General features: G+C 39.3%; 1 protein-coding gene across 5 annotated transcripts in view; it reads right to left on the bottom strand.

The window, feature by feature from the left end:
• INPP4B (inositol polyphosphate-4-phosphatase type II B) overlaps positions 1–16,180 on the bottom strand; it is a 267,108-nt gene that overhangs the window by 212,385 nt on the left and 38,543 nt on the right. For 4 of the 5 annotated variants that reach the window (XM_071753780.1, XM_071753784.1, XM_071753779.1 and 1 more), the window contains exons 2-3: positions 14,459–14,574; positions 11,850–11,908 (exon numbers count right to left, since the gene is read on the bottom strand). In XM_071753780.1, the coding sequence (XP_071609881.1) occupies positions 11,850–11,908; positions 14,459–14,570 (171 nt within the window). In that variant the 5' untranslated portion in view covers positions 14,571–14,574. The remainder of the gene's footprint in view (positions 1–11,849; positions 11,909–14,458; positions 14,575–16,180) is intronic. The other variant, XM_071753782.1, reaches the window with a different exon arrangement.

Here is a 16,180-nt window from a genome sequence, read left to right as displayed (position 1 = left end):
ATAATAATAAGGAAATAGATACATGTGCTTAGTGAAGATACTGAAATACAAGCTACAAATCTGTAGCTGCTAACAAACCAAATGTGAGAGCAGCACTAAACCATTTGTTGTAAGTTAGAAGGATTCAACTTCAGGGGAAAAAAGAAATCTCTTAAATCTCAGAGCAAGAGGATAGGCAAGAAAACCAGCACTTTTCTTCTTGGCACAGTCAAGAAGCAAGCAAGAAGTCAAGCACAACCACCTTTTACTACCATCCAGCTGACCTCTTTCCCTCCCCTACTCACCACTTCCCTAAAACACCTTTTGGTCCCACAGTGACCAGGACCTTGTCCTCACCACACTCATCCCAAGGTGGCACATGGAGGTCACCCCTCATCCCTCCCCCAACCCAGCAATTGCAGCTGGGATACACTGCAGCCTCAGGAGGAGGAACACAGACCCTCCCTGGAGAACTTTTCAGCAGCTACAGCACCTGCCCCTCAGTCAACCTGCTCAGGACAGGAATGAAAGGATGTGGGCAGAACAAAAAAAAAAAACCAAAAAGACTTTGTTGCAGTTTTGGGGCAAGAGAGTACAGCATAGATTAGGCTGCTCTCAAACTCTGAAGCCACTGCAGTGGCAAGCACTAGGGGGAACAAAAAATGATGGTTAGGATCACTTGAGCTGCTATTTCCAGAGCAGCACCCAGATGTATGTGCAAGTGCATGGAGCTCCTTTTCTTCCTTCTGCTGACTGCAGTCTCCTCTGATGAGCATGTGATGGGGCAGGCACAAACTAAATCTTCTTTGAAGGTACAAGGGCCTCTACTCATGGGTTCCTTGGGCTGGCTGGCATCAATCACTTTGCCTCTGCAAGATGACTGTAGCTGTACATACATTCCTCTGGCTTCCCTTCTCTCAGCATGCTGCTCATAAAAGTCTCAACTGAAGTTAATCAGCAGCCCCTGGCTTCGAAATCCTACTTTAGGCCAAAAATAAATGCATATTTTGTCCTCAGTGAATTACTTCAGTTGAGTGTCTTAGGATTAGTTAACATTAGCATAAGATGTTCATTTGGCTGGTAACCTAAAGCTATTATCTGAAGAGATTGATGCTGCCATCTACTGACAACTTCCATTATAAACAAAATAGAATGCAACTGAAACATTCTAAACTGAGACAAACTGTCAGCCAGGCTACATCACCAACCCACCATGATAATGAAGCATGAGTAATATTTCATATCAGGCACAGACCCCTTTCCATGAAGGAAGAGTTTAGCAACAGTGTTCTGACAAACTGGTTCAGTGTCTTATACAGCAGAAAAGTGATGCAACCCACTTAGGTTATTTTTTTTATTATTTGTTTTTTTAAATAAAAGGTCAGGGCTTCTTCCTATGGCTACTAGTTTTTCAGCATTAAACAAATATAGACATAATATTTCAAAGATCACACTTAAACTTTCACAAAATTTTGTTTTAGGAATACTAGGGTAGTTCAGAGTAATATTATATTTGATTATGGTATGGTTATTATTCTTATATATGTATATACACACAGACACACATATTATGCTAGTTCTGTGCTTGGTCTGATGTTTTTCCATCTTCCTAAGGGGTTCTTCACTGGAATGCATTGGGAAGTGAAACACTTTCATAGGCAAAGCAGCTCTTCCAGCAGCAGTCAATACAAACAATACAGTAACTTGTATTCAGAACACAAAACATTCCCATTATTCCCTTCAGTGCAGATTCACAGATTGCAGCAGGAGTTCTCTTAGAGTAGCAATGTTAATATATTGCTATTATCAGGTTTCCTCCACCCCTATCTGCTGCCCTGAAAGCAGGGTCCATCACCCAGTGTGCAGGAGGCAGATTCACACAGAGTGAAGACATTTGCTTTCATTTCCAGTTCCGTGCAGAAAAAGAAGCTAGGTGGTAATCCACAAAGCCAGCTCAGCTGGCTGAAGGTAAGAGCTACTTTTACACACAGAAACATGTAAAAATTACTACACTTCTAATTATATTTTATCACTCATACACATATGAGTAACTAGTTCCTCGCTTCCATTTAAAGTGTCAGTGCTTGAAAATTTCACCACACATACTCAAAGAGTAGGGGGATTTTTATTACTAGGGGTCCCTCTAGCCTATGGGTGGGTATTTTAACATCTTAGTAGTCCATTAATATGCTAATGGTATGTTAACACAGAAGGTCCTATTAGTCAATGTAACTGCAGTGAGTTCCAGGGAGCACTCCCACCCCTTTCATCTCTCTGGCAGGGCTGCTTCTCAAGGACAGGTTGTTACCTACTAGGTTGGTGTTTTTCTCTAATTCTTGCTGTTTCAGTGTTATATAAGCTCTGTTTTTATTCTATGTGCCTCTTTATTCTCTCTCATGTGATTTTTTTTTGCACAAAATTTTACTTGTCACTGACATCACATGTGCTTAGAGACAATAGTCAATGAGGCAACTTGAAAGTATTTTAGTTGCAGCCTACTCAGCTAGAGACTGCTACACATTGTCTGCTCAGCATTTGCACGCTGTGTTTCAAAGCCTTTCTTGCTTCCAACATAGCTATCAGGCCTCCTCTCACCAAAGCCAGGCAGCTATAGGATTTATCTCTAAAAACAGGAGCTGGCATTGCAAAAATCCTCACCCCAGTCTCCCAGGTTATCCACAGAAGGTAAGAGACTCATGATGCTGCAAACTCTTCTCATGCACTGACTGCCTCCTCAGCCCCAGGAATCTCTCTGCAGCCAGGCACAAAGCTGCCCACCAAAAATACCTGTCAGACCCTGCTCTCTGAAAACCACAACAAGGTTCAATACAATGTAAAATACAGCAAGAACCAGGACAGAACCACTCAAGGAATGCCCTCTAACTTTTTGTTACATGGTTATCTACACAATTATCTGTTATTACAAATACTGGTGCTTGATTACTGCCAATTATGTAAGGGTAACATACAGAATTCCATATACTCTGCAATTATAATATGCATGGAGGAATAGTGGAGAACCCATACAAGTTACCAAGAATAACATCTTGGTAACTCCATTAGGTGACACAAACACACTGATTTTTTCAGATTAAAAGCTGGTATCACCCGAGTGTTTACTGATGCAGATCAAGGACCCTATGACATTATGTACTGTACAGGTACTCAGATGTCAAACCAAAGGAAAGCCATAGAGATTACACACCAGACATGCAAGGATACATCAGCCTACCTGACAGCCAATGAACATGGAAAAAAAAAAGGTTTTTTAATTAACTTTATTGAAGCATCATATCAAAGAAGATTTGTAAGGGCAGAACTTAAAGAAAAATACTGAGGTTACACTTTTTAGCAATTGTCTTCTTTTAGTATTTCCATGTTGGTTTCTCAGATCTGTGAATGCAGGCACAGTGCTGGACACAGCTCAGAATCAAAACTTGAAAGGAAAAATAGGTGAGCTTCTGGAAAAAATCTTCACTGTCTATCTTTTTTTTTTCTTTTTTTTTTTCATTGTCTATCTTAAAAAGAATTTGCAAAGCAGACATAGCCAGAATGTGAGTACTTAGAAACACATTCCCATTGAAAGCCAAGCTAAAAATGGTATGAGGAACAGGAAGAGATGTTTGCTTCAGCCATCAAAAGCAATGGGAGGAAGAACTTGACAGGAAAGATTAAGCAGCTGTTTGATTCCTGTAGAAATGTAATTCATGGCTAAATACACAGGAAGAGGTCTCTGAAAGGCAAGATCCAAGTGCAGTTTGGACCAACAGGCACTCATGCAGATCAGGATGCAATTTAGTACTGCAGAATATAGAGTCTTAAGTCTCATTTTTCTCATACATACTTTAACTCCAGGCACAGCACATCATGAATTCCCAAAAAGAATTATTCATGGTACTGCAGAGATTCTTGGCAACAGAAGCTCCATGTGCCCTTGCTACCCCAAGCAGACATCATTCTGGTGTCATCGGGCTTGCAGTGAGTGGTCTAAAAGACAGAGGTCTGGGTCAGTACTAAACAGCTACAGAACAGCTACTAAGGAAACAGAGGGTTATGCTTTTTTTACTTACTGTTCTGCCCCAGACCATGTCATGCTCCCCACATTATCTCTTCATGAGAAGCATGAAGACAGAAGCTTCCTCCCTTTTGACACTATATTGGTGTTATATACATCACGCTTTGTGAGATGTCAAGGCTACAGTTTGCAGCATACAACTACCATAGCTATTAAAAAAAAAGACATTCTAAAATGCCTTTACAGCATAAGATAAGGGGCAATACACCTGATTATTTAAAAATAAGCCCAGATTAAGTAAGGGATTTTAAACATACACAAGGTAACTCACTGGAATGCATGACTACATTAACAGGACATTAACACTGCCTTACACTATGGAAAGTCAAGAAGCCCACATGGCAACTTTCCTTCTCAACACAACCAATTAGTTTGAATACTTAACTGAACACTGCCTGAGCTCTAACCTACATATGGACATGTGTGTATTGTTATAGACACAGAAAAACCTTGTTCCAGCAGTTACAGGACAACCAGAAGCAGTACATGCAAGGCTGGGGCTGAGAATGCTCCCGTAAATCAAAATCTTAACAAATTTCATTGAAACTTACTGAAAAGCTATTACATTACAGACATGGATTCACTTAACCTGCTTCTCCACTTCCCAGCATTGCAAAATATAGTCATAAATACTGTATGTGGAGAATTCAGCCAAAAACCCCACATGAGTAATGAGATGCAATCCCAAAGCAGTGCTGCACAGTCCAGCAACACCTATGCTCAGACCCTAACACTTCAAACTTCTACAGAGCATGCTCTATAAAATTGAAATCATTGCTGAAAATGGTTTTATAAAAGTACAGCCTTCTCCAGAAGAGACACGTATTATAAGATACCCTGGAAAGACAGATCACTGACTTACAGAATGCTAAACCACATACAGAGAAAACCCCATAGTCCAATAGACCAGGAAAGGCTCCACAGCTTCAATATAAATAAAGCAATCTCACACCATAAGAATATTTTAAATATACCAAATTGGAAAGGAAAATACTAAAGCTATACAGCTATGCTGAAATGCTGAAAATACACTGTGCATGCCTGGGTGCAGAGAAGATTCATTGATACATTCTCACATTTTGATGGCAGAATTTAGATACAGCAATGCTGTGCAAACCTGAATAATATTTTCACAGCTGCATTACAATGGAACATCAGACCCTCAGAACTATGTCATTATTCTATTCTTTCTACCTTGCCCATGGTCTTCTGGTAATTGCTTTATGAGTCAATCTGAAATTTCACTTTGAGGCTTTTCTGCCAGCTGTTAATAATACATTACATTTTTGATAAATACTGTAACAACAGAATTTAGGTTAAGCTTTGACAAACATTGCAGGAAAGCTTGCAATTATTGACAGTGCAACTGTTTAAACTTCCTCATTAATCTCATGTTCAAAAGCTTAAGCCCAACAACGCATTTGGTTTAAGGAAAGTTGACTCATTACAAGAGAAGTCTCAAAAAATTAACCAACTTTTACTCAGTTCTCTGGCATTACGTGTATTACAATTCCCCAGTTTACACTGGTGTAGTTAATGGTGTCATTTCTTCAGTATAAGACTCACGTTTTTATGGGGTTAGGAGAGAAGCATATAGATTCATCCCAGTGCAAATATGCCACAAAAAGTTTGCCATCAACATTGTTTAGAGAAGAAAAAAAGTTTCATAATTTTGTGTGATATAGGACTACTAATTTAAGACACTTTCAGCACTAACAGCTTTCATTTTAAATATGATTAACCATATAACTAAACTTTCTTCCTTCTCCATGCTACTTCTTGAAAACCAAAGCATCTTAAAGTTCTTAAAGACAACCCTTCCCACACAAAAGCAGCATGAACTTACTGAGCCACTGCATGGACAACCTGACCATGGCTGGAAATGGTTCCCTTTAAACCACTAAACCACAAACTCAAAAAGATTTACACACTAATGACTCTCCTAGAGAACTCACTACAGACTACTGATAAAAAAAAAAAAAAAAATAAAAAAATTCCTAAATACAATCTGAAAAAAAGGAATGTAAAAATGTTTACTCATTAGAACAAAATGGGCCCTCTGGAGCTATTACTGAGGTGCAATAACAAAACTGTACTTTTTACTGCATCTTTTTATGTGTAGATTGCAAAGTCATTTACAAAACTGGCTAAGTATGAGCATTTGGGAATATCAGTATATGGGAAAACGAACCACAGGTTAGGTAACTTCTTTCTTTAAGTAGCAACCACTGCAAATTCACACATACATAGTGAATAACAGTTTAGATTTTTTTAACCAGGGGAGAGTAGGTGGGCTGGACTCCAGCCCTGAATTTCATGAAGATTAAGGGAGGCTGAGAAAGGTTAATGTAATCTGTTTACTTTTTACCTGGAAAAGAAACCAAAATTATTTTGAATGACCTCTGAACAGAAAACAACAAGGAAATTACACAGCATGACATTTGATACAAAATATGGACTGTTCTTTAAAAAAAATTACAAGAGAAAAATCATAGCTATAAATTCTGATCTCTAATTAAAACCCAAACCAGTACCCAGTACTGCAACCTGCAGAGATCTGAAACTTCTAATGAAAAGTCCTTCTATGCCAATGAAAAGGGCACATAACTATAAATACTACAACAGGCATTAGTAACCATTGCCCAGCAATCTTCCTCCCTGTTTCCCACTTAGGAATTTTGGAAGACAATTTCTCCTAGGCTGGAATTGGGTAGAATCTAAGCAAATAAATCACATAACCCTTTAAAGTTCTTAACCTTAGCCATTTTGGAAATAGTCTCCAAATAATCACGTTTTTCAGAATTTTGGATCCAGATCCTTAAGGATTGCTCCAAGATCAGCACAATGACAAACATCCCTATGAAACCCTTGTCACACACCAGCTTTCCCAGCCCAGTCATAATCCTAACGTGGCTTTGGGAAGCCCTGTTCCAAACCTCTTCCTTCAAAAGCTTTGTACACCGGGCTTCATCAGATGCAAATGCACCCATCTGCCACTTTCTGAGAAAGGAATCACAGGAAGGTATCACCAAGGTGCAGTTTCTGGTCTGGTGACCTTAGCAGGCTGCCACCCAACCTGCTCTCTCCTGCTTCTTAAGAAGACTGGTGTAGGAAATTAATTATAAAAGCTTGTGGATCAAGATGAAGAATACACAACCATCACTTAGGCAAAACAGACTCAACCCAGGGAAAATTAGTTTATTATCAATTAACATGGACCTGGATGGTAAAAAACAAACACAATGAGTAAAGCAGCTTCCTTTCAACTTCCCTATTCCAAAGGCAAATGTCACTCATTCTCAACTCCATCTCCTCTTCCCCAACCCCAAAGCAGAACAGGGGAGATGAGAAAATTTTATGGCCTGGCAACAACCCCATTCCTCTCTGCCACTCCTTCCTCCTCAAGCTTTTCTCCTGCTTCAGCATGGGGTCCTCCCATAGGGTACAGACAAAAAACCTGCTGGAGCATCACTCCTCACCAGGGGCTAAAGTCCCTCCATGGACCAGCCAGGGGCTGTGGATTGCTCAGGGCATATCCATGTGCTCTGGGATCACCATCTCCAGAGGCTGCAGGGGAATATTTACTTCTGCACCTGGATGAAAACCCTTCTGTCCTTTTCCTGACCTTAGTTTTCAGGGCTGCACTTTCTTGCTGCTATGCTCTTTCTTAAATACACTTTCTGAGAGGCACAACTTACTTTGCTGTCTGGGTCTGTTGCAGAGCCCTCGCTACCATAACTTTGCACCTACAACCAATACAATATGGTAGGGAACCAAGGTGGAAAAAACCACCACCAAACAAAGAAAATTACTTAAAAAAAAACAAGAAAAAAAAAAAGAAAGAAAAAAAGGGGTCAGTACTGGGACCGGTGTTGTTCAATATCTTCATCAACGACTTGGATGAGGGTATAGAATGTACCCTCAGCAAGTTTGCTGATGACACTAAGCTGGGAGGAGTGGCTGACACACCAGAAGGCTGTGCTGCCATTCAGAGAGACTTAGACAGGCTGGAGAGTTGGGCAGGGAGGAACAAGATGAAATTCAACAAGGGGAAGTGTAGAGTTTTGCATTTGGGGAAGAACAACACGATGTCCCAGTATAGGTTGGGGGCTGACCTGCTGGAGAGCAGTGTAGGTGAAAGAGACCTGGGGGTCCTGGTAGACAAGAAGATGCCCATGAGCCAGCAATGTGCCCTTGTGGCCAAGAAGGCCAATGGCATCCTGGGGTGCATTAGAAAGGGTGTGGTTAGTAGGTCAAGAGAGGTTCTCCTCCCCCTCTATTCTGCATTGGTGAGGCCGCACCTGGAGTATTGTGTCCAGTTCTGGGCCCCTCAGTTCAAGAAGGACAGGGAAGTGCTTGAAAGAGTCCAGTGCAGAGCTACTGAGATGATTAAGGGAGTGGAACATCTCCCTTATGAGGAAAGGCTGAGGGAGCTGGGTCTCTTTAGTTTGGAGAAAAGGAGACTGAGAGGTGACCTCATCAATGTTTTCAAATATGTAAGGGGTGAGTGTCAGGGAGACGGAGTTAGGCTTTTCTCAGTGGTGACCAGTGATAGGACAAGGGGTAATGGGTGTAAATTGGAGCATAGGAGGTTCAAGTTGAATATCAGAAAAAATTTTTTTACTGTAAGGGTGACAGAGCCCTGGAACAGGCTGCCCAGGGGGGTTGTGGAGTCTCCTTCACTGGAGACATTCAAAACCCGCCTGGACACGTTCCTAGGGGATGTACTCTAGGGGGCCCTGCTCTGGCAGGGGGGGTTGGACTAGATGATCTTTCGAGGTCCCTTCCAACCCCTAAGATTCTATGATTCTATGATTCTATGATTCTATGAAAAAAGCCACACCCCCCAAAGCCACCCAGGTACCCACACTACACTCAAGTCTACAAAGGAAAAAAGTTGCCTTGGCACTAGCAGATGCCTCAGGTCTACTTCTTAGCAACCTCCAGATCCAAAGTAGCCAACTCCAGTGCTATTAAGAAAAGTAAACATCCTTAAGGTGCCTACAGGCTTTTCAGCTGCATCCAAATATGATAAAGTGGAGGTATAAACCACATTTTTTTTCCTAGTACTGAAAATGTACTGCCACACTAATAATGTACAGCAGTTTGGAAGATTATTCTTATGCATGGAGTGTAATTTATGCACACCTGAACTAGACTGAGAGCCTGTCATTACACAGGAGCACTTGTAGATGCAGACATGCACGTGCCTCTGACAGCAATTAATGAAGAGCAGCAAATCAGTCTTCATTTCATGACTGAATCTGGAGTTAACCATTTGGCACTCAGATAATTTCTAAAACAAATTATTTTTCCTTGCATTTCCAGCCATAAGCCAAGTCAGGTTCCAGCATTAAAAAAAAAAAAAAAAAAATGCTGGGCATCTCACACACTGCATTACTTGAATTGGCAGAAGCTATCAAAAAGCAGAAGATTGGCAACTATGCTTATTCAGATGCTTAACTTTTACAATGAGATAATTTTTGGTTATACTGACAAATTACCCTCCCAAAACGCAAACTTTGATTTCCTAAGTCAAGAATTGCTTCAGATGGGATGCCTGATCATATTTATAATGACAGAAAGAAAAAACAAAACAAACCACCCGAGATACACTCCCTTTTGTTCTCCAAGCAAAACAAATTGCTTTGTTTTTACTTTGTGTTCCTATAAATTGCATCCTTTGAAACACAGCTTTGAGATTCAAGAGAAATCCATCTTTGTCACAGAACCTGTCCTTTACAGCATCCAACAGATGAAGCTTCTGGAAATGAGAGCTTCACAAATTCCTAGCATATAAGCTTCGAAGTGCTACATCATTTAGTTTGAGCTACTCTAAGACGTTGCCCTTCACTCAGAGGTCTCTATAACTCACTAAGAGCCTATTAAGTTGACATTTTAAAACTGTATCCCACTGCACTTGGGTTTTAGTGGACAATCATCCTGCATTTGTCTGACAATTTTCCAAGTTTTTCTTACTGTGACCCCCTAATTTAAGAACATACCTGATAAAAGTTACCTTCTGAAAACACTTTGACCTTAAACAAATCACCAGTCTTTTTGATAAGCTAACATTGGTCAAATCTCCTGGCTCCTTCCATAATTTCTGATAATTTTAAAAACAACTTCAAACAGTGTGAGATGCAGTTTTCTAGCACTGACCCAGTCACAGAGATAAAAGTAACCCTCCTATTTAACACTGAACACAGCATTTCAAGGGGAATTCCCATTTTTTCACTGCGAGCCTAAGTAATTTAAATAACAAGCTATTATTTTGTGTTTCGCCCTCCTAGTTTTTCAAATTCAGCTTTGCATTTGAGCAGTTTGGTTGATTTGCTGGTCCAGCTGAAATTGCCCCATTCCATCTATCTGCATCTCATCTACACATAAAAAACCCAAACCCCTCACCAAAAGCCCACAAAACCACACCATAAGAACCTTAATACCACACCACACTAACCCCTCTAGTCTAACATTAATTCCTTACATTTCCAGAGGAAAATTGATAGCTCCATTTGATTTCAGCAAAACTCTGACTCCTCTCTTCAGAGTAGCAAAACTGATCACTATGTTTCCTGAAACTGTTTTACAAAAGGAAAGGAAAAAAGCAGGATGCTTGGAGGAACATGAAGTAGAAGAGGGGAGTTTGAAACATCTTCACTTAGAATAGTTTCTCCAAGCCATACAGCAGAACTATAATGGATGAGAGTGCAAAGGAGGTGGCCATGAGTCTGCCTTCACCTACATAAAGTTTGCCAGTCTTTTTACCATCCAGGGGAATGCAGCCATCTGCAATCATCAAGTTTTTCTCAAGAAAGAGAAATCTCTGTGTCATAACTGGCAATTTTGTTTGCATACAAACAGAAATCTATCACATGCTTCAAATGCAAACACTGCCTTACAAGTACACCATACCTGCACATACATCCCTACATTAAAATAAGGCATATATTACATTGAAAAACCTTCCCCACAGAATATAGAATCCATCAAAAAGTATAATTGTTTCTATCCAAATGCTGGTCCATACAGTATAAAAATATCCCAGAAGCCAATGATAAAACACTTACTGTTGATAGGTAAGCATCTCAAGCTTCATGTTACTCCCTAATTCTTTACAATCCAGTGTTATTTCCAGGCAGGTGAGAGCAGCAGTGTTCATAATAGCAGACAGAAGGGTTAAGAAAGAATTCCACACTTAGAGCTTGTTCTTTCCAGAGGATGAGCAGCCTCAAATCTTAATAAACCCAAAGGCAGATGTGGGAACTCAGCTGCTCCTACAAGACTTGCATTGTATGTCAGGATCAGAGCCTATTTTAATAGGTTCTTCATTTTAGGCATATAATTTCTCTTTACAACAAAGAAAGAGAAAATACCATCACTCTTTGTAACAAATAAAAACACAAAATCACACTAAAAATGGTAGTAGGGACCTGAAGTTGGATCTCTTAACATCACCACAGTACCTGATTTAGATGAGAGAGCTTGCTTCTATTATTCCAGTGGGTTTGGTGGAGTAATTCTACATTTACACCTATGTATTTTATAAGCAAAACCTGGCCACAGACTATGATTCAGCTAAAATTTGCCAGTACCATGGAGAATGCCCAGTGCTATAGAAGGCAAATGATGGATTATATTTTTTTCATCTCTTCTAATAATGGCGATTTTTTTTTTTTTTTTTTTTTTTTTGTCCCTAAAAGCACAGTGCAAATAGCTATCATAAAAAAAGGATTACTCAAGTTTTTATAGATTAGAGCAACACATCAAGAAAAGCAGCAGGAAAAAGAATTACCTTATTTTTCATTAGAAAGAGCAAATTTCCTTTCAGGCGGCACCATCTCTCTTTCGGTTCTGCATGCAAAGAAATAAGAGATTAATAAAAACAACCTTTTGTCTTCACACATTACACACTTCTTCAAGAAGATGTATTAGTTAGAAAGGTCAAAAAAGAAAATCATTAAGCAAAAAAGTGAGCTTCACTCTGGAGCTGCCAATGTACAACATGCTGTTAAAATGCCAAATAACTTGCCAGAAGGTTCCTTGTACTCTGCAGCTGAGAGAATTGGTGGCTGCAGCACACACTCAACTCTGGTTTCTCTGCTTTTCTCTTTACCTCTCATGGGAGCAGAAACAGCAACTTCAACATGGAAAAGCTTTTGCTTCCATCATTAAGAGATGAAATATAATCCTCGTTAAGACAGAAACATTCACTATTCCACTTAGATTGGAACATGCTAATCTGAATTCACAATTTTTAGAAAATATCAAAGAGTGAACAAGGCCCAAGTATTTACACTTAGCTATTACTCTTACTACACTTCTTAAAAGTGCTTAACCTGTGGGAACAGTTGTGTTAATACACACATGCAGGCACATAATCAAACACTGAAGAACAGGGACTGTTCCAGAATTTCAGTGGCAAAAAAAAAAAAAAAAAAAAAAAAAATCCAAACTCAAAAAGTTTCCTAAACTAGCCAGTTTTAAAATTACATTTTTAACAAAGGAAGGAAAATCTTCACACAAGATTAATTATTTTCTGGTTTTCAGAGGGCGTGTGAAACCCCATGTTTCCAGACAGCCTCAAGCTGCTAGGGCTGGAAGAAGAGCTGGACCCTCAGGTGATGAGATCCCACAGCTGCCTCTGTGGAACTCTTGTACCTCCCCCTCCACGCTGGCCAAGGCAGCATATGGACCACGGGGATGCCTTGTCACAGTAAATAAATAAAACTTCTTTTTTGCTCTTGATAATTCAATTAAAATGTTTCAATAGGCAACACTGTAAAAATCAGAAAAGCTTTTCCATCCCCAAGAAAGCAGAAAGTTTTCAATCATAGCCACTGGGACTTAGATAACTGATTTTAGTTATAAGCAGGGCTTTGTTGTTGTTGTTGTTTTTTGTTTTGTTTTCTGTTTTTAGAAAAGGAACTGAAGTTCCTTTCCAGACCTAATAAAATGCAAGAACATCACAGAAAATAATGTAATATAATGAATGCACATCCACCAACTAAAAATATAACCAGTTACCAGAGTATGTTGGTTTACAATACAAGTAGAGAACTCTAAGATTAATTCCATCCTCTGTAACTCTGGAAGCACCAGGACAGAATTCTACCACATTCACATGGCAGCTTTTTCTAATTAAAGATTCTTTTACACAGGCTTGGGAAGGTCACTACCTTGGGAAAAAAGTGGGAAAAAAAAGCAAGTCCAAAGATGAGTCAGACTGACAAGGACAAGTCTGTCAGTGAGTAGTATATGAAGTGACCAAAATACACCTCAAAAAGTGACCCTCCTCTCAGGAGGTCATAATCCAATTGCTGGGAGCCAGATTTACTGAGCAACAGGAACATCTGACACATACAACTTCTTAAAAACTTTCCCAGAATCTCCCACCACTGACCACTGCACAGACAGTTTGCTCTATCTCTGGGCAACCTGAGGTTTTTAACAATAATATTAGCACTCAATGTATTTCTAAGTGAAGAAACTCAAAACTTTTTCAAAAAGATCAAATATTGCCTGGACAAGGCTTGCTGTGCTGCCTACAATGAGAACACAGGGACACAGAATCCTTTTGAGTAACCCCAAAGCAGCCCAAGTGGATGCTCACTACTACTCTGCCCAGAAAGTCTGCTGCATTCTTTTCAAGAAATTCCAGCTATTTGTAATTATAAAATGTATAAAATATTCCCCAAGTATGGTGAAAAATTTTTGCAGCCCCTTATCACAACTTTGAGCTAGTTTTAGGGTTTGCTGTTGGGGATTTTTGTTGGTTTTCAATTAAAATAAAATATATATGTAATCGCAATGAAGAGCAACTAGGACAAGTGAAAATAAAAAACATTTTTCATTGCTGAAATCATTGTATTAGGATTGATTTTACAGCTAAGAAAACAGAAACTATTTCCTAACAGCTACCAAGGGAACAGACATTTATTCAAGCTTATTGAAATTGAAAGACACTTATAATTTGATCATAAAACCCTGAAGAAATCTGCAAAAAAGGTGGGACGTGAGCCACAGAAAAACTATGATAAAAGAACAGGTTTTGGAGGCAGGAGGGGATAGTATCTAAACTGAGGAACTGGATATCTCAACTTGAAAACATGGCAAGTAATGATTGGTGACCAATCACTACCAGTAAAAAACCTTCCTTCAAAGGGAAAAAAAATTAGTAATAACAGTGTTGAAGAGTGTTTCTCAGGTACAAAAGAATCTGGAAAATTGAAGCAAACTGAAGAGATTATTTTAAACTTATTGAAAAGCTCAAGCATCACTCAAGCATCAGTAATGAATAAAACTGAAAACTCCAAGCTGTATGTGATTAGTGCAACTAAAAGCTGACAGCAGCACAGAACATGCACACTGAGCACAGGTACTTCCAGTGCAAGTCATCTTTACCCAGTAATTTTTTGTCCCCGACCACTCTGCAAATCTTCAGTTTTCCTTCCTTGTCAAAGCAACCTGATGGTTGCCTGGCCAGCAAAGCCAGATCTTTGGCATTGAATCTCATGGAGCTGCCAGGGAAGAGGATAAAGATGAGGAAGAGATGGAGGAGGAGAGGGATGATGCTTGTTAGCTTGTTGAAGCTCAGCAAAACCTAGGCAGCAGATATGAAAGCCAACTGAAATATTAAAAAAAAAGAGATGCTGCTGGTTCACTGTGATCCCCACTCTGCTGTGCATCCCAAACATTGTACTTCCTTTCACAGAAATCACACAACTGGAAAAGACCTCAAGGATCATCATGTTCAACTATCATAGTATGGGAGCAATGCCAGTAATAGGGGAAAAACTCAAGGTTCCATAGGTGACATCTCCCCATGTAGTTTTTAAGAAATAAAAAAAAAAATAAATTTCTTTTTCAGTGTCTCCATAACCTTATGCAGAAGCTGTAATTTTATGTGGTATTTGAATGGTTAATTAATACTGCTATAAATATATTTTTTCTACAGGCATATGAATAGCTAGAAAGCTCAAATATACATTCATGGGATAGGGGGTGAGGGGGGAAACACTGCCTTGTATTTTCATCCCTTCCACAGAAACAGTAACTAATAAAATACCAAGTATTAAATTTTAAAGTTCTCAGTATCCATGTTTTGTTATACTGACACTGATTAGGACAGATTGCTTCACTTTTGCTCCTGATATTTCCTAAGTTTTCAGTTCTTTTAAACTTACTGAGAAAATACAATTGACACATATATGAGAGTTCTATTTATCCCAGAGCCCCTTCTCCATTTATTTGAAATTATTTTAAGATTACATTCAGTAGTTGGAGTTTTGACCAAAGGAAGTTTGGAAACAATTGCAGTTAACACAGCATTATTTCACACTTCCTTGAGGAGAAAATTAGAGGAGAAAAATAGTTTTACATGGATCACCCTTTTAATCCCCAAAATATTCTTAGCTCTTCATATCCAAACCTTTTGTAATGACCTTTCTCAAAGAAATAATTCTTGGTATCACCCTTATGCACCTTACCCTTACTGAAGGATAAACTCATTTCTGTAATTTGTGAGCAAGCTCCTCTTGGCTGTTGAGCTGAAAGACAGGTTGTTTCCCACACTGAATCATTCTCTGGGCCATTCCTACTTTTCCCTTCATATTAATTTTCTTTGCTCAAGTTTATCCTTCCATCAGTGACTGCTGCTGTGCCCTTTCATTTCCAGTCACCAAACCACAGCCAATTCCAAGAGCACCACCACAGGAAAACCAGACTAAGCTTACCTATGACTTTGTACACATAAAATACAGATGAACTGCAAATATTATGATCAGAGGACAAACCTCCAAGTCATGTTTTCCTCTTCAGGTTCTACAGTTCTATTGAGAACTGTCATTAAGCTAAAAGCTCTTTTGACTTTCCCCTTTCTTATCAAACAACCTTCCAAGCACAAACCATTACACATGTAACAGGAATCTGAGCAGTAGAAGGTTTCAGCTTCAACTTTTCCATTAATTCCACACATACATCTTCTTCCTTCTTCTTTTCCACTTAGCATTAGCAGCTATACTCATTATTTTAAGGCCATCTTCATACTTTTGACTCCCCTCTGTCATTTCCTTGAAATTATAACCTCATCGTCTTGCAGTCACCAAAGAGCCTGACCTTCAATTT

Source organism: Heliangelus exortis, chromosome 10, assembly GCF_036169615.1.
Source record: "Heliangelus exortis chromosome 10, bHelExo1.hap1, whole genome shotgun sequence".
Classification (NCBI taxonomy): Eukaryota; Metazoa; Chordata; class Aves; order Apodiformes; family Trochilidae; genus Heliangelus; species Heliangelus exortis.
Note: the sequence above shows the minus strand (reverse complement) of the source record. Positions and strands in the feature narration are given on the sequence as shown.